General features: G+C 45.1%; 1 protein-coding gene across 17 annotated transcripts in view; it reads right to left on the bottom strand.

Moving 5' to 3' along the window:
• MIPOL1 (mirror-image polydactyly 1) overlaps positions 1–22,926 on the bottom strand; it is a 291,247-nt gene that overhangs the window by 31,064 nt on the left and 237,257 nt on the right. For 16 of the 17 annotated variants that reach the window (XM_065593314.1, XM_065593313.1, XM_065593308.1 and 13 more), the window contains one exon: positions 6,988–7,218. In XM_065593314.1, coding sequence (XP_065449386.1) covers positions 6,988–7,218 — 231 coding nt within the window. Of the gene's footprint in view, positions 1–3,602; positions 5,363–6,987; positions 7,219–22,926 lie in introns of those variants that run through there. The other variant, XM_065593315.1, reaches the window with a different exon arrangement.

The raw sequence follows: 22,926 nt of genomic DNA, 5'->3' as shown, positions 1-22,926 counted from the left end.
AGAAAAGGTAAGCCTATAATTTGAATTCTCAATTGGGCTATGAAGTTTAGTTTCATATTTTAAATAAAAATCTCTATAGGATAATGATAAAAAATAAAGACTAATATAGCAAAAAGCCTTCCAGCTGGTTTTAAACTGTCAGTCCTTTTTGAAATGTAGAACATCCTACATCTTAAAAAAAAAAGTAAAGCTAACAAACTAGTTCCTGCCTAATTGCCAAACACCGATTTGAATGAAGCAGTTGAGGTTACAAAGAAATTGTAAATTCTCAGCCTGGTTTCCCTGCTGATGAGCAGGAACTGTCTGTGTAGTTCTCCCAGAGGTGTCAGTGGAATCTCTGTAGTGTCACACAAGGGTTCTTAGCTCAGAGTAAACACACTTTCCACAAACTCAGCTGCTTAATCTGTTTGCAGGTTGAATTATAGGATGGGGGTGGATGACTGGGTGCTGGGAAGATGCACTGAGCATTTCCACAGTTTCTTGATAAAAAGGGCATGCTATTGTCATCAAAAGACTTCAACCAACTGTTTAATTTTGCTAGAGGACTGATTTTAGCAATAATGAAACTAACCTGACAGAAATTTTCCCAAGTAGTTATGCATGTTAAATTGAATGAATTCTTCTCATTATGGCAGTGCATTGCACCACTATAGTTCAAGTTGTGTCTGCACTTCTATAATAACCACTCTGTTTTCAGGGGATTAAAACATGACTGAAAAATATTATCTGGGACAAATATTGGCCTATAAATTCCTAATTTACAAATAGCAAGTGTTTTTTTTAACTAAAATGAAAAACAATAACATGACAGCTTTAAAATTATACTAGTGCAAAGGTAGATTTAATAGATGTCAAGACATGGACCATGAGTGCTCCAAGTTCTATACAGCACTGAGCACAGTGTTGGCACTGAACAAATAATATAGATAGTTTATATTAATTTGTCAAAAATGATATTAAAAAGCAACTCCTGCATATGCACCATATCTATTTTTTGTAAGTTTATTTTAATTATGCATGTTATATATATATATTAACCCAACAGGGGGAAAAACGTATTGGGTGCCTGAAATGAATTATGGACTAATTTCTGGTTGCTATGTGATTATATTACACACACTAGGAAACTTATTGGCAGATGTGGAACAAACAGGGGGAAATGTTGCCCTGATTCAGGCACCACCACCTAAAAATGTGTAGGGAGTTCATTTCATTTTGGAGCCCCCAGGTGTCATACAGGTGCAAGTAGGGCCAAGAAATGAAGGGGTATGGGCTGTATGTTTGCCCTGATCCAGCAATGAGAATTATGGGCAAAGAACTTACAGGTATAATAAATAAAAAGACAACTCTTAGGATTTTGTCTGTATATACAATATATAACACTAGACCTATGTTTTGACCTCAGGACATTAATATTGATCAAGAAAGTAACAAGATGGAACAAAATAGATCACATCTTTCTTCAGAAGACGTGGGTGAGTGTACTTCACTGAGAAATAACAATACCTTCAGAGAACAACAGTTTAATCCCCTTTGATTTCAATGAGAGCAAGATTAAATTTGGAGTCTTCACATTGGAGACTATAAAGTCAGAAATTTAGAATTAACATGCATACATTTCTCTTAACAGTAAACTGTATTATTTCTGTCTGTGTGATTTATTTCTCACAAGGTTGAAAGAGTCTGTTAGAGGAGCATTTATGGCAACAGGCTGGGTAGCATATAATCTTGCAACTTGTGAAACATATACTAAAGCAAATATTAGGAGTATATACAAATAGTCTAACTTAAATTCACAAGTTGAGTTTGACTTGCAGTGGCTATAATACTTCTATGTAAATTACTTCAAAGCAGAATACAAAGTCATATCTTTCTTTTATCATCTAGTTATTAACCAATATTCAACTATTGCTCGTAATTATCCAGATAACTGTCATTATGACTGTAAGATCTCAGGGGTGAAATCCTGGCTCCATTGAAGCCAAAGGGAGGCTTGCCATTGATTTCAGTGGAGCCAGGTTTTCATCTAGATCAGTGTTTCCCAAACTTAGGACCCCGCTTGTGTAGGGAAAGCCCAGGGCGGGCTGGGCCGGTTTGTTTACCTGACGCATCCGCAGGTTCGGCTGATCGCGGCTCCCACTGGCCGCGGTTCGCTGCTCCAGGCCAATGGGAGCTGCTGGAAGTGGCGCGGGCCGAGGGACGTACTGGCCAACACGTCCAGCAGCTCCCATTGGCCTGGAGCAGCGAACCACAGCCAGTGGGAGCTGCGAACCACAGCCAGTGGGAGCCACAATCAGCCAAACCTGCGGACATGGCAGGTAAACAAACCGGGGCTTTCCCTATACAAGCGGCGTCCCAAGTTAGGGAAACACTGATCTAGAGTGTTGTACACTGACTGTCACTAAGATATATTTCATATTCAACTTTCACTATATAAAATTGTTTGATCGATTATGCTGTGTTTCCTCTCTAAAAACCTGCTACATGGAGCAAAGAATTGTATCTGTACTAACTAGTACATTGTTATATACTGGCACTAGAAAAGGTTCAGAAAAGGGCAACTAAAATGATTAAGGGTTTGGAACGGGTCCCATATGAGGAGAGATTAAAGAGGCTAGGACTCTTCAGCTTGGAAAAGAGGAGACTAAGGGGGGATATGATAGAGGTATATAAAATCATGAGTGATGTGGAGAAAGTGGATAAGGAAAAGTTATTTACTTATTCCCATAATACAAGAACTAGGGGTCATCAAATGAAATTAATAGGCAGCAGGTTTAAAACAAATAAAAGGAAGTTCTTCTTCACGCAGCGCACAGTCAACTTGTGGAACTCCTTACCTGAGAAGGTTGTGAAGGCTAGGACTATAACAGAGTTTAAAAGAGAACTGGATAAATTCATGGTGGTTAAGTCCATTAATGGCTATTAGACAGAATGGGTAAGGAATGGTGTCCCTAGCCTCTGTCTGTCAGAGGATGGAGATGGATGACAGGAGAGAGATCACTTGATCATTGCCTGTTAGGTTCACTCCCTCTGGGGCACCTGGCATTGGCCACTGTCGGTAGACAGGATACTGGGCTAGATGGACCTTTGGTCTGACCCGGTACGGCCTTTCTTATGTTCTTATGTTAAAAGGAAACTTATAATGGACTTCAACACAGCTGAACTCCAGGGTTCAGAGTTTAGGAGCCTTCTAACAAGAAGTCTTACGTTACGGAGCACTGTCATTTACCTGAACATAGGGTCCAATCCAATGCCCACTGAAGTCAACAAGAGTCTTCCCATTCATTTCAGTGGGATTTGGATCAGACTCAAACACCTGGCCTGAAACGTATCAGATATGAACCAGACAAAAACTGATTTATATGTACATTGCAAATATTCTCACATGTAACTATAAATTCTTGTAGGCAGTGTTGTTGTAGCCACGTTGGTCCCAGGATATTAGAGAGACAAGGAGGATGAGGTAATATCTTTTATGGGACCAACTTCTGTTGGTGAAGAGCTCTGTGGAAGCTCAAAAGCTTGTCTCTCTCACCAACAGAAGTTGGTCCCATAAAAGATATTACCTCACCCACGTTGTCTCATGTAGCTATAAAGGCAAATATAATACTGCAGCATGTGTTCCAAGAACACTGAAAACCATTCCAGCCTAACAGAAAATACTTTAAAGACTCTTGGATATGTATAAAAGCAGTGTCCATATGACATTAAGGGAAAGCACATCATGAATCCTACTATTTCCTTACAATGCTGTTGAAATAATCAGCATCTAGAAACCTTTAACACTTGTAGCCATGGATGTCAGAGTTCTGGCATAAGAGGATTTAATTTTGCTCAGTCACTTATCCAAAATGATCTGTCCCAAACTGAAGAGTAGTTTTACAAAACTCAAAGACAAGTTGCTTAGAATCTAGAGAGCATAAAAAACTATGGGCCTGATCAATGGCTGCTGGATCTGGGCCAACTGGAGCAGGCAAATCCCATTCAGCTCAACATCCCAGTTTCTTTTAAAACACTGTCATATTTTGAAAGTGACTATGTAAAATTGGCTTTGTGAGTTTCCATGTTCATTGTCTCTTACTGACTTTTATATACATCTGCTAAATTTAGAAGTGATGTTGCCCTGGATAACTCTGTACATTCACTCTGCGACCTGAAAGCCAAGTTGTGTTCACCTTTCTAGTTTGTGCCACAGCACCAGAATTAATACTACATGCAGGGCCATCCCTAGGGGTGTGTGGGGCCCATCACAAATCAGCCTCCCCAATAGTCTCCTTGCTGTCCGCCCGGCGCCACTTGCCTCCTCACTCGCCTGCCTGCCGTGCTACTCCCCAGCTGCCTGCCTTCTCACTCCACTCCCGCCTGCCACTCAGCTCCCTGTACGCCTCACCCCACTCACCTGCCTGCCTCCTGCCTCACCTCCCCACCCACCTTTTCACCTGAATATTGGGACAAATGGCGTCCCAATCGTACATCGGTTGGGACACGGGACAAAGGGCTAGATATCGGGACAGTCCTGATTTTATCGAAGCGTGGGGCCCTTCAAAGCGCAGGGCCCGGGGCCGTCACCCCAATTCGCCCTACCCAAGGCTCTGACTACATGAACTCTGACTCTAGCTCGTTGTCTGGTTATGCTGGTAGAAGGACAGAAGACACTGGATGTGGTACAATTAGGCCGCAACTTTATTCTTAAATGTCTGGGAGTACTTGGCAGATAGAAGAGTACAGTACAGGTAATTCCATAATCATTTCAATATATACCCTTCCCTCTTGCCCATTCTGGTCCCCAGCCAACCCGCTGCTAGGACATCACCATCCCCCCCATTCAAATGCAGATTAAGGGGAGGCTATTAAAAAATGGGCTTGCTCTCTGCTGTACCAGTAATAGGAGCTCCGAATCCCTCCCAGTTCCTGCTCCCTTAAAGAATAGCACTTTAAATCCTTTACCAATCCATTTTATCTGATCACTATATCCCTTCCCTATGGAGTACCTGCACTGGACATCCGTCCCACATTTACATAATGATTTGCAACATCATAGTCTAACTCCCATTTCATGTTTGCCCCCAAATAAGCCACTCCCCCCCCTCCGAACCCGCTGTGGGGAAGGCAAAAACCCCCAATCTGGCGGTGAGGGAAAAATTCATTCCCAGCCCCCCAAGAAAGGAGAACTAGCACAGTGCTATAGAGAATCTCAACAAAACCCAGTATTTCACCACTTCCATGGGTGGGAGGGTGGGTGCTGCTCTGTCTGGTCCAGGTAAAAGAGGGCTTTTTCTGAACTGGCATGGACTTATATAGTCTAGGGTTACCATCCGTTCATATTTCCGCGGACACGTCCGACTTTTGCGTCTCTAAATAGCTGTCCGGGAGGAATTAGTAACAAGGTTAAAATGTCTGGGGCTTTTTTCTCCCTCGCCTCCCTTCCTCCCTCCCTTCCATGCAGAGTGCGGCTGCTGATTGGGTGGCTGGGCCGATTGACCCACTCCCATTGGCCTCCAGCAGCCAGAGCCCTCCCCGTGCTCCCCCCTCCCTCTGTCTGCAGCCCTGTGTAACACATAAACCGACCCACTAGGCAGCGTGTTTTGCAAACACATGGAGCCAGAATGGTAAGGGGAGTCCGGGGGTGGGGGGCAGGGGGAGTGTTGGATGGGTCCCCGGCCTCCACCCCTCAACCCCCTCTGCGCATCCCCCCCCCCCCCCGTGGGTCCCCCCTCCCTGCCTGCCTCTCCCTTGTCTGCTTGTACTGCCAGAGCCAGCAGCAACTGCTGTCTGCTGCCCCCCGCGTCCTAGTGCCCCCATCCACTAATGAGAAGACAGACTGCCCTTACCCTGCCCTTCCACCCTAGCCCTGAGCCTCTCCAACGCCACAAACCCCTCATCCCCAGACCTCATCCCCCCACACCCTAATCCTCTGCTCCATTCCTGTGCCCCCTCCTGCATCATGAATCCCTCATCCTCAGACCCACAGCCCTCACCCCTGCATGCCCTCCTATCCCCAAACTCCCTCCCAAACCCCCTCCCCCCTTCCCACACACCCCCTCCTGCCCTCAAACTCCCTCCCAAAGCCTGCACCCCCTCCCTTTGCACCGCCTCCCACCCCACTCCAGCCCAGAGCCTGCACCCCTCACCCCCTTCTGCACACCCACTCTCTGCCCCAGCCCGGAGCCTGCACCCAGCACCCAAACTCTATCCCAGAACCTGCACCCCTCCTGCACCCTAATCCCCAGCCCAGGACCTGCACCCCAGACCTCCTCCCCCCACCCAACCTCCCTCCCAGAGCCTTAGGCAGGTGTGTGTGTGTGGGGTTCTGGGCACCACCAAAATTTCTACAACCCTGCCACCCATGCGAGTGGATAAGAGTTGGGGCAGGTAGGGTCCTAGGGGGGGCAGTTAGGGTGGGGGGTTCTCAGCAGGGGGCAATCAGGGGACAAGAAGCAGGGGGGTTGGGGTTCTGAGGGGGGCAGTCAGGGGGTGGGAAGTGGGAGGGAGTGGATGGGGGCGGGGTGGGGGCAGGGCTAGGGCGGGGCTTCCCCCTCCCAGTGTCCTCTTTTTTGATTGAGGAAATATGGTAACCCTAATAATATCGTCCCCCCTCTCTTCTGGTCACATGGGGGTGGTTGGGTCAGTGCCCTCATGCTGACTTGGCCCACAGCTGCCGCAGAAAGTAACTCCCTGGCTCTCTAGCCCTTAAAGGGGCACACACATTTTCCAACAAGCCAAACAACAACCCCCACCCCTTAATGTGCAGTGAGGTCTTTCTCCCAGAGGCGGGTTGGTTATACAGCGCTAAGGCAGTAGTAGTGTTTTGTCATTAAAGCAGCAGAAGTGACTCTTGACTATACAACAAGAAGCCAATCTGTGAGTAAGATGAAGCCACTTTTAAACAGCCACTTTTGTGACAACCACACTGTAAACATCAGGGGGAATAACGTCTCATTCGGCTGTCAAATGACATTCTTCCAAATGTAAAGACAACTGACTTACGTTTGAACTTTTTCGTTGGCTTCTTGTGACGCTTCTAAAGCTTGCTGAAGCTTTAATTCCATGTTTGTTCGCTCTGTTTGGGCTTTCTGCAGTTGGGTAGCTAGCTGCTCATTTTGGCGATGTGTGATGGTTACAATATCCTCGCTGCTTTTCAGTGCATCTTCATATGTACTAAGTGTACAGTTAAACTGATCCTTAAGACTCACTTCTTGGGACAGAGATTTGTGTAAACTGGGAAAACAAAAATATGCATTTTATTGACTCACCGTATAAGCTCTGAGTTTGAACTGCAAGAATACCACACTTAAATGATATTAATGTATTTAAAAATATTACACATATATCAATATAAACTAATTCTGGAGCAAGATCTTTATTATATAGCAAACTAAGAAGACTGGAAATGCAGAGATGTAACACTGAGCTGGAAAATCTCTTGAAGGAACCTAGAAACTAAAAACAACATATAATTTTTAAAAGCTTCTTTTCAAACGTACAGAAGATTTAAAAATTCCAAAAGAAAACAAGGGTGAAAAACTCAGATTAAAAAAAAAAAAGAATACATCCCAAAATTAACTCTTTAAAAATAAAATCTGTGCCATGTTTAAGCATAATTTTTCTATGGGTTGTATGATAAAGTTGGATGTGTGATTTACAAGAAATTGAATTAATCACCATGAATTATTGAGTGTGCAATGGAAGATTCAGCTGTTTTCTCATTAAATATTGAAATAAGTGAGTAGAATGAAACAGGGGGATAGATTCTGATGCCCTTAACTCATTTTGGACAGCATGAGTTGCCCCATTGTCTTCAATGGGATCACTTGTGAAGTAATTACTCAGCATGGGTAAGGATATCAGAATATGGTCCAAAGGGAGTAAAAATACAACTGACTAAAATAAATTCATGAAATTAACATGCTTTTCTGAAATATAGTTTGCACAGGCTAGCCCAACTCCAAACAACCTCAGTCAACTTTTCAGTGTCAGAAACTCCCTTGCTGCAGTTTAAGCCCATTGCTTCTTAGCCTCTAAGGATAGAACAAGAAGCAATGGGCTTAAACTGCAGCAAGGGAGGCCTAGGTTGGACATTAGGAAAAAGTTCCTAACTGTCAGGGTGGTTAAACACTGGAATAAATTGCCTAGGGAGGTTGTGGAATCTCCATCTCTGGAGATATTTAAGAGTAGGTTAGATAAATGTCTATCAGGGATGGTCTAGACAGTATTTGGTCCTACCATGCGGGCAGGGGACTGGACTCGATGACCTCTCTTGGTCCCTTCCAGTCCTAGAATCTATGAATCTATGAAAATCTCAAATCCTTCCTGATTCTGGTATAAATAAGGATAAACTGTTCTTAAATAAGTTTCTCTATATTAGGTAGAAATATGTTACTTATCACTATCAAATGGCTATCACTGTGCCACTTCCATATCCATTGCTCTTTGCATCATGGTAATCACAATTTCTTGCCAAGCCACGCACAGACACCATTTTGAATTCATTTATATAATAAGTAAACCACCTTTAGCAACTATTTCACATAGAAAAGCCTCTATCAGCTGTGGCTATGCATTCACCCATTGTATTTTATATGACTTTGGGGCTGTATTCATGGAGACATCAAGTCATGGAGCATGGAGGTAATAATCCTTCACTGCAAGATCTGGAATACAGTATTCAGCTCCTCAGTGCCAGGAAGCTATGGACAGAGTTAAAAAACAGCAACAAAAGTGACTATATGTACACAGCAAAGAAAAACCTGCAGCTGGCCCATGCCAGCTGACTTGGGCTTGCAGGGCTGTTTCATTGCTGTATAGACTTCGGGGCTCGGGCTGGAGCCCAAGCTCTGGGACCCTCCTACCTCACAGGGTCCTAGAGCCCAGGCACTAGCCAGAGTCCAGACAACTACACAGCAATGAAACAGCTCTGCAGCCTGAGCCCAGCGAGCCTGAGTTGGCTGACACGAGTCAGCTGCGGGTTTCTAATTGCGGCATAGACTTACCTAATGGGGTTGAAGGGACTGATTTATGAGAAAAGATTAAAAGAACAACATATGTGTAGAGTGATTAATAACTAAGGGCTTGTCTACGTAGCGATTTAGTGTGCAGCAAGCCAGGGCGTGAATCTACAGTGCACTAGCTTGCTGAGAACTAACTGGCCATGTGAACCCTGCAACCATGTATTAAAAGTTCCGTAGTATGCTTTGATGTACTCCCATTTCAAATGCTGAATAGGGAACATCCCCACACTGACCAGGTGATGGACTAGACAGTAGGTCTGCTCCATTTCTATTTTCCATTATTTTATCATTTACCTGTGTGTGAAATGGGACCAAAAGTAGAAGAAATTCAGGGAGCACATTTACAACGAAGGTGGGAGAAATAAAAATGTTATAATGAGTAGGCAGTTTAGATCATAGTTTAGGGTACTTCAGAACTACTGCCTGTATACTAGAAACTGATGAAAGCTGTTACCATATTGATGAATATGACTTGAAGTCATGTCTGAATGATAACTATGAAAATATCAACCGTTCTTTAAAGTGTATTGTCCTAGTCTCCTATCTGAAACGCAGAATGAATAAAACATGCGACCCAAACTTTGCATCCAGGGTATTGGTATGCAGTGGCATATTTATTTTCCTTTCCTTTTGTTAAAACATTTATACAGAAAACATCCCCCCGTCAAGCTATATAGGGAAATCACATACAAATTAAAATATAATATACATGCATAAGTAAAATATGGATGAATTAATAGAAATCTAAAAGTTAAAGGTTAGAACATAGGTATGTCATTACACCTAGCACCTGAGGTTGTTTGAAAATGGTGTGAAGCACCTATTCAATTAAATCACGACATTTTGAATATATCCATAATTCATGAAGGGACATGACAAATCCACAGAGGAGAGGCATTAAAAAAATAAAATCATATTAGTAGCTGCATATAAAATATATTGTCTGATGTTTTATTCTAGTGGGCAACTACTGAGAACTACTAGAAAAAGTAAACAACAACATTTGGAAGTAGTGCTAAAAGCTGCAAATTGAGGATGCTATTGCTCATTTTTATACTCCTCGGCCAAGATTTTCAAAAATGGGAGCCTAAAGTTAAGCCCCTCAGGGTATGTCTACACTGAAATTAGACACCTGCGGCTAGCCTGTGCCAGGTGACTCAGGCTCGCAGGACTCACATTAATGGGCTGTGATGTAGACGTTTTGGCTTGAGTTGCAGCCCAAGCTCTAGGACCCTCCCACCTTCCAGGGTCCTAGAGCCCAGGCTCCAGCACAAGCTTCAATGTCCACACTACAATTAAACTGCCCCTTAGCTGGCATGGGCCAGACACGGGTTTTTAACTGCACTGTAGACATACCTTAAGTCAGTATTTAAGTACCTAAACAAGTGACCTGATTTCAAAAAGTGCTGAACATTCAACCTTCACCATCACCTTAAATGGGAGGGATGGGTTTTTCAGCACTCGTGAAAATCAAGCCATTTATTTATGTACTTGAATATAGACTTGGGAGCCTAATTTTAGACACCCATTTTGAAAATATTGGCCCTGAGCAATACTGTGTCTAATGTTCACTGTTAAACGTTTCACTGCAGAGGTGATTGCGTTTCAGTCATGGATAAAGTGATTCTGACGCGCTATGTACTGTAAGCCAGTCTAAGATCCTTCTAGATGAAGGCCCTATTGTGTATAAATGTAAGTTATTTTCATTACCCCCATTTTTTTCAGACAAACATGATCACAAAATTTCGGTCTATTTTGTTAAAACCTCTTCTCCTTAGGACAATGTGTCAGGAGTAAGGCCCTACAGCTGTGTCTGCTCAGTACTCCTGACGCCCTAGCAAGCCACCTAGGCTGCCTGATGTACCACGCTGCCTGATTAGCTGAGGAAGCTAGCATGTCAGTTCTTAAGCCCAGAAGCAGCAGTAGCTTGCTGGCTGCTCACTGCACACACCCACGGACTCCCTGTGCTCATGTCTCTGTAAGCCCTGCTCCTGCTTTGCTTCTCCCCGGCTCCAGCCCAGATCCTGCCCTGCACCTAGTCTTATTCCTTTCCTTGCCCAGCTTTGCTCCTGCCTGAGAACCAGCCCTGCTCTTGCCTTCCTTGATTCCTATAATCCGGTCCCAAACCTCAGCTCTGACTCTTGACTGCGACTCTGTCTTGGCTCTGGCATTCAGCCTCTGATTTCAGCTCTGACCCTCAGCCCTGGTTCCTGGTTCTGACCCTGTCTCGACCCATGGCTCTGACTTTCGGACTCCCACTACGAGGCCTGACTTCCTCTCTGACCACTAGGCTTGATCACCTGCGACCTGGTCCGCTGACACAATGGCACGTGCTCATCCTCTTCCAACAATTATGTATTTATTGATAGAAATATTTATTTCTTTATAATTTTAGAGGAAAATGAATCCCAAGTAAACCATTTTGATGATATGGACCCATGATATATGGGAGGCCAAGGTTGAAGAACGATCCATTTCAACACCCAAATTATTTGAGGGTGAGGAAGGTTCAAAGGTTTCTGCCTCTTGGGTTGCTGTAGTACATACACCTGTCAATTTCTTGGCTGATCTTGGATGTGATGGCTTCAAATAATAGACCTGTCTGAACTGTGTCCAGGTAGGGAGAGTTGAGTGTCAAAAGCAGTTGTATGCCACCTATGTACTCCCCCAACCACCTACACAGCTGAGGGTCATTCAGCCCTCAGTGTTACAGCATCATCATGACTATTCTAATTTACACCAGCTAAAACAGTCTCCAAGAGGCTCTTACATTGGCGCGGACCACTGGAGTACAGCAGTGCTCTGGTCATGCCCCTTCCCATCTCACTAAGCACACCTCTGTCACACTCCCTATTTGTTTATAGAGTGCCTTGCATAAAGGGGTTCTGATCTATGTCTGGGCCCCCTAGATGTTATCATAATTATCATCATCACTCCCATAACCGCATTGGTCATTGGGGCACCATCACTGATGAGCAATCAACCAATTGTCTCTACCACTTGAGTCTCCGCAAAGTCCATTCCCATCCACTCTTTTATGTGTCAATCCATCTCTTCGTCTGTCTACTTCTTCTTTTCTTCCCCTGTACTGTCCTTTGGAGAATGATCTTGGATAGGCCAGATGATCTTGTTACATGGCTGCACCACTTCAGCTTGCACTTCTTCACGGTCGTCAGGAGGTTTTCATATGACCCAGAGCATTGGGTGATGAGGTTGCAGACCTCTTCATTAGTGACGTCGTCGAAGTAGGAGATGCCCAGGATTTTACAGAAGCATCTCATCTCTACTACCTGTATTTTCCATTCAAGTTCTGCCATAAGGGTCCATGTCTCGCACGCATACAGAAAAATGGAGATGACCAATGCGTGCAACAGTTTCAGTCTGGATTCCACGGAGATGTTCTTATTCCTCCCAAATTGGCTTTAGCTTTGCCACTGCTGCTGCTGTTGTTTGTGCAGTTTTTGCCTGAATTTCTCCCTTGGATCCTTCATCAGTGAGGATTGCCCCCAAATACTTGAACTGTTTCACTGTCTCCAGCTCGTGTCTACTGACAGTGATATGTGAGCTGATCCCATCACATTTGTTTGTCATCAGCTTGGTTTTCTCTGCACTGATTTCCATGCCATATTTTGTGGAGGTTTCATCCAATCGTTTCATAAGGTTGGCAGGTTCATCTTTGCCGCCTGCCAGGCCATCAATGTCATCAGCGAACGGAAGATTTGAGATTGTTTGTCCCCCAATGCTGACTTCTAGGGCATCAGTCATGGTGCGCTCCAAGTAAATGTTGAACAGTGTAGATGAAAGAAGGCAGCCTCGCCAGACTCCAACAGTGTTGCGAATCCACTCTCCTATTGTGCCATTGACGAGAACTGCACTGCTGGCCTTGGCATACAGTTGTTTACTGTTATCATAATATAAATAAAACAAAATAAAATAAAATAAAAACGACATTTTGGGGAATCCTCACCTGCCCATACAGGGGAGATTTAGGGCACTTTTGCACTGCTGTTTTATGGCCAACTATCTAGCCCTATATCTATGCTACATCAATGCATTACCTTTGTCTTATTGGTTGCTCTATTTGGCTACATTCATGAAACCTGAGAGCTCAGTATGTTCTTTAGTCTTGATAACATTTTTTGCATTTTGAACTTTGTGAAGAGAGTCCTGAATCACTTGAGATAACAAGTGATTAGGTAAGGTAGGATCTGAGGAGCTGATGGAATAGTATCCCAAAGGGAGTAAGTCTCTCTGATAACTTCTTTGTGACATATTTCTTCAGGCCTACGAGGCCTACAAGGCACATGCATGTGAGCTATTTTTGCTGCAAAAGAGGGTGCAAAAATGGTCAAATTTGGATTATTAAATGTAAGCATGTTTAATTGAAAGTCCAGCAGCCATTAAACAACCACTAGAATGGACTCCTCTGCCACAGGTGAGTATCTTGGCGTCTGCTATTGTACGTTTTCCTCCACAATTACATGAGTTAAGGTCACATTAACAGTCTGACCAACACTGAAAAGAACACCTTGGATACACTGGTTCTAGTCAACTGCTCTTCAGTGGGCCAAACCTTCTGTTCCTGAGCAAGCTCACAAAAGAAGCTAGTCAATGGCCATTTTCAAGCTTAGCTAATTGAAGCGAATATCCTAGACCTGGCATAATCTGAATTCAGGCCAGGACATGGAATCAAAACTGCGTTAGTGGTACTGGTGGATGATCTGCTATCAATGGACAGATGGCAGATAACCCGTCTCATCCTTCTGGACCTGTCTGCAGCATTCAACCGTGTCAACAGAGAGGTGGCAGGGGTCCACAGTAATGCACTAAAAATTATTTGATTCCTTCTTAGAGGGCCGTATCCAATGAGTCATGATGAGAAAAATGCACCTCCACTACTAGACCCCTTACTCGTGGAGTTCCACTAAGAATTCTCTCTCCGGCCCTAATCAACATCCATATGCAGCCACTAGGTGAAATAGTGAAATGAGAGACTCCGGTGCCAGCAATATGGAGATAAGATACAGCTCTATCTATCTTTCACCACATGCAACCACACGATTACCACCAAGATCACTCTGTGCTTGGAAAAGATCAGCTCATGGATAAAGAACAGCTGACTGAAATTGAATCTGATGAAGATGGAGGTGATGCTGATAGGCAAAGGAAAGTATCTGAAGAGTTTACAAACCATGGTTCAGTCTTCTTCGGTTGAAGGTACACAGCCACAACTGGTAAGTTCTGTCCACAGTTTGGGCGTGCTCCTGGATTCCTCACTGACACTAAGTTTTCACACAGAAGTAATTGCTAGTGATGCTTTCTACCATCTCCACTTGGCTAGGAGACTCTATCCAATCCTGGAAAACTACCTTTATTCATGCCTGACTACTGCAATGCAATATATCTGTACATGACTCCTTCAGCACTTAGGAAATTCCAACCAGTACAGAATGCTACAGCACATCTCCTCAGCAACCTACCGCAAGCTCATCAAACCTGTCCTTTGCTCCCCCTACAGTGGCTTCCTGTAGGATATCGAAGGTTTTGGTCCTTATCGTCCAGGCGCTCAGTGGCCTGGGTCCAGGGTATTTAAAAGATTGGTTAAAGTTCTGGGATAAAGACTGTGGTCAACAACTTCACTCCTCTGTCACATGGGAACTTTCTACAATAGAGGCAAAGCTTGCTTGTGAAGGAGACAAAGCTTTCTCAAAGGGGCTAATTGCATACTATGGAATGAACCCCACAAGAACAGAGGATTATCACAAACCTCACCACCTACTGTTCTAAGTGCTAGGCACTGTTCTAAGTGCTTTGACCTTGCCTTTTCCAGTAATATATACACATTCATCTGTTGCAATATATTATATAAAAAAATCCAAAACAAAATGCTTGACTGAACACACTTCTAACTCTGGGAACAGGACAAGAGAACAAACACGTGACAGATGTTGGTCACGTTGCTTAATGCACTACTTGGAGACGCTCAGATACTATGGTGATGAGTGCAGTATAAGCACTTATATAGAACAGAACAGGATATTCTGGATTTGCTGCCTTAATTCTGAATTTTCCTCTGTGTGTGTGTGTGTGTGTGTGTGTGTGTGTGTGTGTGTTTAGATTAGTGATATATTTTTTAAAGATATCCAAATACATGTACCTATTATTTGCAATGCACACTCATTCATATGTTCTAATGTTTCTTTGCTTCCACATTTGTGGATTTTGTTTTCAAATTAGTGCAACTGCAATTGTTGTGAGTGCCCATTGTTACTTATTACATTATACACCTACATATTTCTGTGAGTAATCTGAATGTTTCTGTTGAGCTTTGATATAGAACTAGCTGTTCATAATGTTAATAAGAAACAAAGTATACAGGGTTTTGTACAGAGACAAAGTGGGTGAGTTAATGTTGTTTATTGGACCAACTTCTGTTGGTGATAAGTGACAAGCTTTTGAGCTTACACAGAGCTCTTCACCAACAAAAATGGGTCCAATAAAAGATATTACCTCACCCACCTTGTTTCTCTAATATCCTGGGCCCAACATAGGTACAACAACAGTAGGGTAGCTGCATACAGGGTTTGGTATAGCCATTCACAAATCTCTGCATCCTTAAAACTCAGACAATCCTAGCATGTTGCAGTCTTGCACCAACTGAGAACAAGACAATTGCAGAGGTGGAGTCATGCCCAACCTATAGAGGAAGGCACACTTCTATAGAAAGTTTATAGAGTTGAGGCTGAAGGAACAAAGAGCATGAAGCCGACCATGAATGAGGTTGGAAGATGCAATTTTGAGGGATTTAAGAAGCCTAATTCCTTCCGTACTGACTTTTGCCACAGGAAAAAGACTTGCAAGAGACTGTTCAAGATGGAAGTTCATGCTATGTGCCACCGAGGCTACATCATAGCCATGTGACTCCGCTGCTGCTGCTGCATCTTTGAAATATCCCTTCTGACTAGGTAAAATTGATCTTAAATTTGCAGAATAGCTGCATTTTGAATTGTGCCGTCTTTGTTTTATCCCACCATTAAAAGTTATAGAAAAGATTTTACCTATCTTTTATCTACTATTTATTGTCAATTCATGTAGTCTAGTCAACCTTAAATACTTATCAATTGCTTTTGGTAACTAAATAACTTTAACTTAGTATTTGCAATAATCTAATTGTTTAGGTAATGCATCAAATACTGAGGTAACCTTTTCTATTAATCAAAGGTAGAACTGGCAAGTCGTTAAGAATGACCTCAATATTTAAAGAAAAAAGATGTTTAAGATGTTTTCATGTATAAAATCTATCAGAGAAAGCTGATTATTTTACACATAAAGGGCTAAGTTAACAGCTGCATCAGACCAGAGCTTAGGCTGACTGGGGTCAAATGTAGGGTTACCATATTTAGTGCCTCCAAAAGGAGGACACTTTAAAGGGGCCCCAGCCCCGCCCCCTCCCCAAAGTCTCCGCCCCCTCCCCTGCTTCCCGCGAACATTTGAGTCGCGGGAAGCCTGAAGCAGGTAAGGGGGTGTGTGTGTGTGTGGGGGGGGGGGTGTGTGTGTGGGGGGGGTGGGTGTGTGTGTGTGTGTGTGGGGGAGGAGGCGCGGCCCACCCCCGGCACCGCAGGTCCCCAGCCCGTCCCCCGAGCCCCCGGCCCGGCCCGGCACCGCCGGCCGAGCTCCCGGCCCGGCACCCGGCCCCCCCGAGCACCGCCGGAACCCGGCACACGAGCCGCCGGCCGAGCCCCCCGGCCCGGCCCGGCACCGGGCCCCCCCGAGCACCGCCGGCACCCGACCCGGCACCCGAGCCGCCGGCCGAGCCCCCCGGCCCGGTCCGGCACCGGGCCCCCCCCCAGCACCGCCGGCCGAGCCCCCGGCCCGGCACCCGGCACCCGAGCCGCCGGCCGAGCCGCCCGGCCCCGGCCCCCCCCCCCCCCGAGCACCGCCGGCACCCGGCACACGAGCCGCCGGCCGAGCCCCCCGGCCCGGCCCGGCACCGGGCCCCCCCGAGCACCGCCGGCACCCGGCCCGGCACCCGAGCCGCCGGCCGAGCCCCCCGGCCCGGTCCGGCACCGGGCCCCCCCAGCACCGCCGGCCGAGCCCCCGGCCCGGCACCCGGCACCCGAGCCGCCGGCCGAGCCGCCCGGCCCCGGGCCCCCCCCGAGCACCGCCGGCACCCGGCACACGAGCCGCCGGCCGAGCCCCCCGGCCCGGCACCGGGCCCCCCCGAGCACCGCCGGCACCCGGCCCGGCACCCGAGCCGCCGGCCGAGCCCCCCGGCCCGGTCCGGCACCGGGCCCCCCAGCACCGCCGGCCGAGCCCCCGGCCCGGCACCCGGCACCCGAGCCGCCGTCCGAGCCGCCCGGCCCCGGGCCCCCCCCCGAGCACCGCCGGCCGAGCCGCCCGGCCCCGTGCCCCCCCCCGAGCACCGCCGGCCGAGCCGCCCGGCCCCGGGCCCCCCCCCGAGCACCGCCGGCCGAGCCGCCCGGCCCCGGCCCCCCCCCCCGAGCACCGCCGGCCGAGCCGCCCGGCCCCGGGCCCCCCCCGAGCACCGCCGGCCGAGCCCCCGGCCCGGCACCCGAGCCGCCGGCCGAGCCGCCCGGCCCCGGGCCCCCCCCGAGCACCGCCGGCCGAGCCCCCGGCCCGGCACCCGAGCCGCCCGGCCCCGAGCACCGCCGGCCGAGCCCCCGGCCCGGCACCGCCGGCCAGGCCCCCGAGCCCCCGGCCAGGCACCCGAGCCACCGACCGCATGTCCGATTTTCCCGGACATGTCCGGCTTTTTGGGATTTCCCCCCGGACGGGGATTTGGAGTCCAAAAAGCCGGACATGTCCGGGAAAATTCGGACGTATGGTAACCCTAGTCAAATGGACCTCTAAGTGCAAGTTAACTTCTGTTGGCTTGTGGAGGCTACTACATTAACTAGAGCTGTTAGAGGCCAACATAGTGAGGCACTGCCCCCTACATAGGGAAGTCTATGTGGATGGGTGGAGTAAAGCCAGCTACACTGGCTTTATGTCAACTGAGAAGTTGCCTTTGTCAAGGGTTTACAGCAGCACAAATGGGTCTGAGGATCTACCCCAAGAGTTTTAAAAGGTTATTTTTTTATACTTAGTGTGTGTTTCTAACTACACTAGTTTCAAAAGCAGTGCATAGTTTTGCTAAAAACTGAGCACAATTTTTTTAAAAACCCTGGTTATATATTAAAATATTGCAGCTATTTTTATGCAAATTAAACTTGGTAGAAAATAAAAAGTAGTAGATATTATCTTCCTTTATTTATCCATATTATGAGTCTGATTCTGCAAACTGTTTCTAGCTCATGTGAGGATCAAGCCCCAGAGCTGCATCCTATGAGGTGTTGAATGTGTTCTGGGGGTGCAAAGCCCCCCTCAATTCTTACTGACTTTACTGGATGTTGAGAGTGCTCAGGAAATTGCATGTTTGGACCTTGATTCCCCTGCGGGGTTAGGGCCCAGCACCATGACATATGTGGTCGAAGGCTTTAATAATCTGTGCTGTTATGGTTGCTTGACTTTACATCAGCACACATACCTAAGAATACCAAATTGAAAATATATACATGGAAAATAAGATTTGCCTTTTGTTAGGTGTTGCATATAAAAAAAATAAAGGACACGAACAAAACCAACCCTAGCCAGGGCCGGCTCCAGGCACCAGCGAAGGAAGCAGATGCCTAGGGCGGCCAATAGAAAGGGGCGGGGGGTCCTTCACTCCCTCTCTTCCTCTTCGGCGGCACTTCGGCGACAGCTCAATCGGGTTTTTCTTTTTTCTCTTTTTTTTTTTTCCTGCCGCTTGGGGTGGCAAAAAAGCTGGAGCTGGCCCTGACCCTAGCTTCATGAATAGTTTTAAAGATTTATTTTTTAAATAGGAAAAGCCCTCCCTGGAAAAGAGTTGTCTGTCTATAGCAGCATATCACTTTGCTCTATTTGATAAACTGCAAGAATAATAAAGATGAAAGGAATAAGAATACTGCCTCTGAAAACTGAAGTACCCAGTAAAGTGTTCACTCAGTTAAAAGCGATACTTATGTTATATCAGCAGTCTGATAACACTGGAACGTATTATAACACAGGCAGAATAGCCTAAAAAACAAGTTCAATTTAATGACCATCCTGTGCTATTTACTTTTATTTTTGTCTCCAGGGAATACTGTTTACCTTGCTTTAAAATTTATATGAGTCATTGTTATGTGCCTTTTTTAATTAGTTTGAAGGAAATAGTCATTTGGGAGAGACAGCGGAAATCAATTCTGATTCGATATTGGTAGCTACTGTGCAATGTAAACCGTGTGTCCTCTCTAATTAAATGTAAACATGTTCAGTTCTAAAGTCCAACAGCGATGACAACAACCACTAGAAAGGATTGCTTAAGCACTGATCAACTGATTCTCCTGAACCTTTTGTTCATACCGTAGGTGCGCTTGTGCAATCTGTGGCAGGGTGAATGCCAGTTGTAACTGACTTTATTTTAGGTCATCTTCAGAGAAAAGAATTGACAAGAATGTGGAGTGTTCTGTAATACCTCAAGTTACTTATTAACTATGTCCTTCTGATAGCTAATCAATAGCATCGCATGGAGCCAAAAACACTGCACTGAACTGCCCCTCTTCCAAAAGCCAAGTCTTGGTAAATATTTAATGGCAGTAAAGGTGTTTTGACTGTTATCAAACTGATATGTTAAAGAACTCTTAAAAGAAACTTTATCTTGCTTCTCTCTGCATAAATAATTTGTTCCGTCACCCTACAGTCCTGATGCAAATGCACTTACATTAATTCATTTAAATCAGTGCTTTGGAGAGAGAATACTGAGTTTCACTCTGTCTGGTGAAATAATGAAAATAGCTTTGTTGTCACAAAACAACAATGAAAAATCAAAAAGTTTACTTCCTTGGCAAAATGCCAGCTCCAAATACACAGCAAGCAGCCCAGCCCTTTATACTTCAGTAGTGAATACTGCACCAGACTTGTTCAAAACCTGTTATACAAGTGCATGCTTGAGGTTCTCTGACAAGGTTTCTCTTGTTATAGAATCTCCACGACCCTCTAGAATCAGAACAGGCCTGGATTTTCATCCCTTATCCAATACAGGGGACAAAAAAAATCCAATTTTAAACAGTTGCCTTAGTTCCTGCATATTTTTATTTCCCATGACCATCCCATACAGACAATGGATATGTCCCCCCCGAACTGGAAACATCCTTAGCCACTGAATCTTATTAGGAGGTCTTCCATTTGTCATGTTTTTCTCTATACAAGCAGCACATATGGAATTTTCAAGCATTTAAGCCTTGATACATCAAAATATAGTATGTGGGCTGACTGGTACACCTTACCCAGTACCCAATTGATTTCAAAGGGGTTGGCACAGGCACACCAATGATATATGTTGCAGGATCCAGGACTTAGATACACCTCTACCCCGATATAACGCGACCCAATATAACACGAATTCGGATATAACGCGGTAAAGCAGCAGTCCTGGGAGGGGGGCCTGCGCGCTCTGGCGGATCAAAGCAAGTTCAATATAAGGCGGTTTCACCTATAACGTGGTGAGATTTTTTGGCTCCTGAGGACAGCGTTATATCGGGGTAGAGGTGTATTTGCCCATTAGAGGATCAGATCATCAGGTAAACCTATGTGTTTTGAAGACATTGATTCATCAACAAACTAGTTTTTTTTCTTGGAAAATAACTGGGGAACATAATATTGAAAGTGCTTCAGCCTCTGAAATTTAAAACACTAACACTGAAGAAGTATAAGCCCTTATATTTATATTTGTAAAGGACCTCTTCACTGCTCTAGGAGCTAGCTGTCCAACAGATAAAACTATTGATTCATTATATTTTGGAATTATTCCAATATACACAGGTAAATCAGCCACCCAGGAGTTTCCAAATCAATAATCATCATCTTAGAAGAAAACAATATTAATAAAATAATAAAAAATATAAATCAATCAAACAATAACAAAGTGCAGGGCATTATATAGGAATGAATGACCAGTTGAAGAAAGGAAATCATTGTCATTAAATGCTTTGCACTTAACACATTATTATTGTTATAAATCAAGTTTAAGAAAACATTTGTCAATGGTGAAATTATGGGTCTCATGGTTTGGGCATAGCAGAGGGGTGGCTAAATGTGACCCTGAACCAGAGCAGAAAGGAATTAATGGATTGGATTGGAAACCAGCCCTGCCTTCCATCAACATCAAGCCTGAAAGGGGGAAGGCAGGAGTCTCTCCAGATGGAGAGAATAAAAAAGATGGAAACGTACTTTAAAGCTGGGCTGCCCAAATAGATACCGAGTTTGAGCAGAGAGGACCTAGTGGGTGGGTTGAGCAGCCCAGAAACACCGACTCCAGTGGTAACCAAGCTTGGGTGGAAGACTTGCACTGAACTATGCTATCTTATTATTCATTTATTAATAAATACAAGTGGTCAAAACTTTTTGAAATTAAGTATTAAAATTTAAAAATGCTCTATTTGACAATTAAATTTTTCACAAAAAATTGTCAGTTTTTAAAAAAATGTGCATAACATTTCATCAAAAGTGCTATTGAAGATATTATAGGAATTCTTCATTTACAGAAAACCCTTTGATAACAATTTTGATGTTTTCAGTAAAAAACACCCCAACAATAAGGGTCTGTTTTGAATCCCGCAAAATAAAAATAACTTTGAAATTTTGGTATTTTTCACAATTTCCTCCTGCCATTTTTCACCCAGCTCTATCAGTAAAGTCAAGTCCCAGGAATGGAGCAAGTTCTGATGCTAACCAGGTTGGGTGGACTGCGTCTGAGGGCTTGTCTTCACTACCATGCTACAGCGGTGCAGGTGCACTGATGCAGGTGCACCGATGTAGCGCGTCTGATGAAGACGCACTATGTTGATGGGAGAGCACTCTCCCGTCGACGTAATTACTCCACCTCAATGAGAGGCAGAAGCTATGTTGGTGGGAGAGCGTCTCCCACTAACACAGCATGGTGTAGACACCGCTTTAAGTCGACATAAACTTACGTCGCTCAGGGGGTGGTTTTTTCACACCCCTGCACAAATTACATGAACTTAAGTGGTAGTGTAGACAAGCCCTTAGAAAAATCACCTGCTCAAAGGCATGCAATGAAGATCAACTGCACTTTAATCCTTATATTTTACTTAGGGCCTGCTCCTGCCAAACCCTTGCTCATAGAAGCCACTTTGTTAAGTGGACATATAGATCTTGGAAACAAAAGACAGTTGAAATGCCAGCTCAAAATGATGAAAGGGAGGGGGAATGCCTGGGAAATCTAATTTGTTGAAAGTCTATTCACCAACATACCAACTATTACTGAGACAATTGGCAGACTTGTCTGGGCCATCCCCCTGAACACTAAGGCATTATTCGAAGACTTGGAGTGGGAGAATGATCTTGTGGTTGAGGCATTGGACTAGGATTCAGAGATCTGGGTTTAATTCCTGGTTCTGCCACATGCCTTCTATGTGACCTTGGGCAAGCTACAGCCTCTTTGTGGCTGAGTTTCCTTTCTTCAAATGGGGAATAAGACTTCCTTTCTCCTACACTTGGTCTGTCTGGTTTATTTAGATTATAAGCTCTCTGAGTCAAGGACTGTCTCTTACTGTGTATATGTACAGCACCTAACATATGGGAGCCCTGACTGTGGCTGGGGCCTTTAGGAGCCACTGTAATACAATTTATTACTAACAACGAGAAGACTTGAGTAAACAAATTCACTGTAGGATCGGGGCCCAAGTGATTCACATGTAGCTTATAGGATATGGACTCAACCTGCCATTTCTAGAGAAAATCAGAGAAGCAGCAGCGGAAGACTCCAGGAAGTAAGAGTTGGAAGGGGGCTGAAAACAGATCTTGTATCCTGGAGCTTATAAGTCAGTTTCTCTCA

This window comes from Chrysemys picta, chromosome 4 (assembly GCF_011386835.1).
Source record: "Chrysemys picta bellii isolate R12L10 chromosome 4, ASM1138683v2, whole genome shotgun sequence".
Lineage (NCBI taxonomy): Eukaryota > Metazoa > Chordata > Testudines > Emydidae > Chrysemys > Chrysemys picta.
The sequence above is the reverse complement of the archived record's forward strand: the minus strand, read 5'-3'. Positions and strand labels throughout refer to the sequence as shown.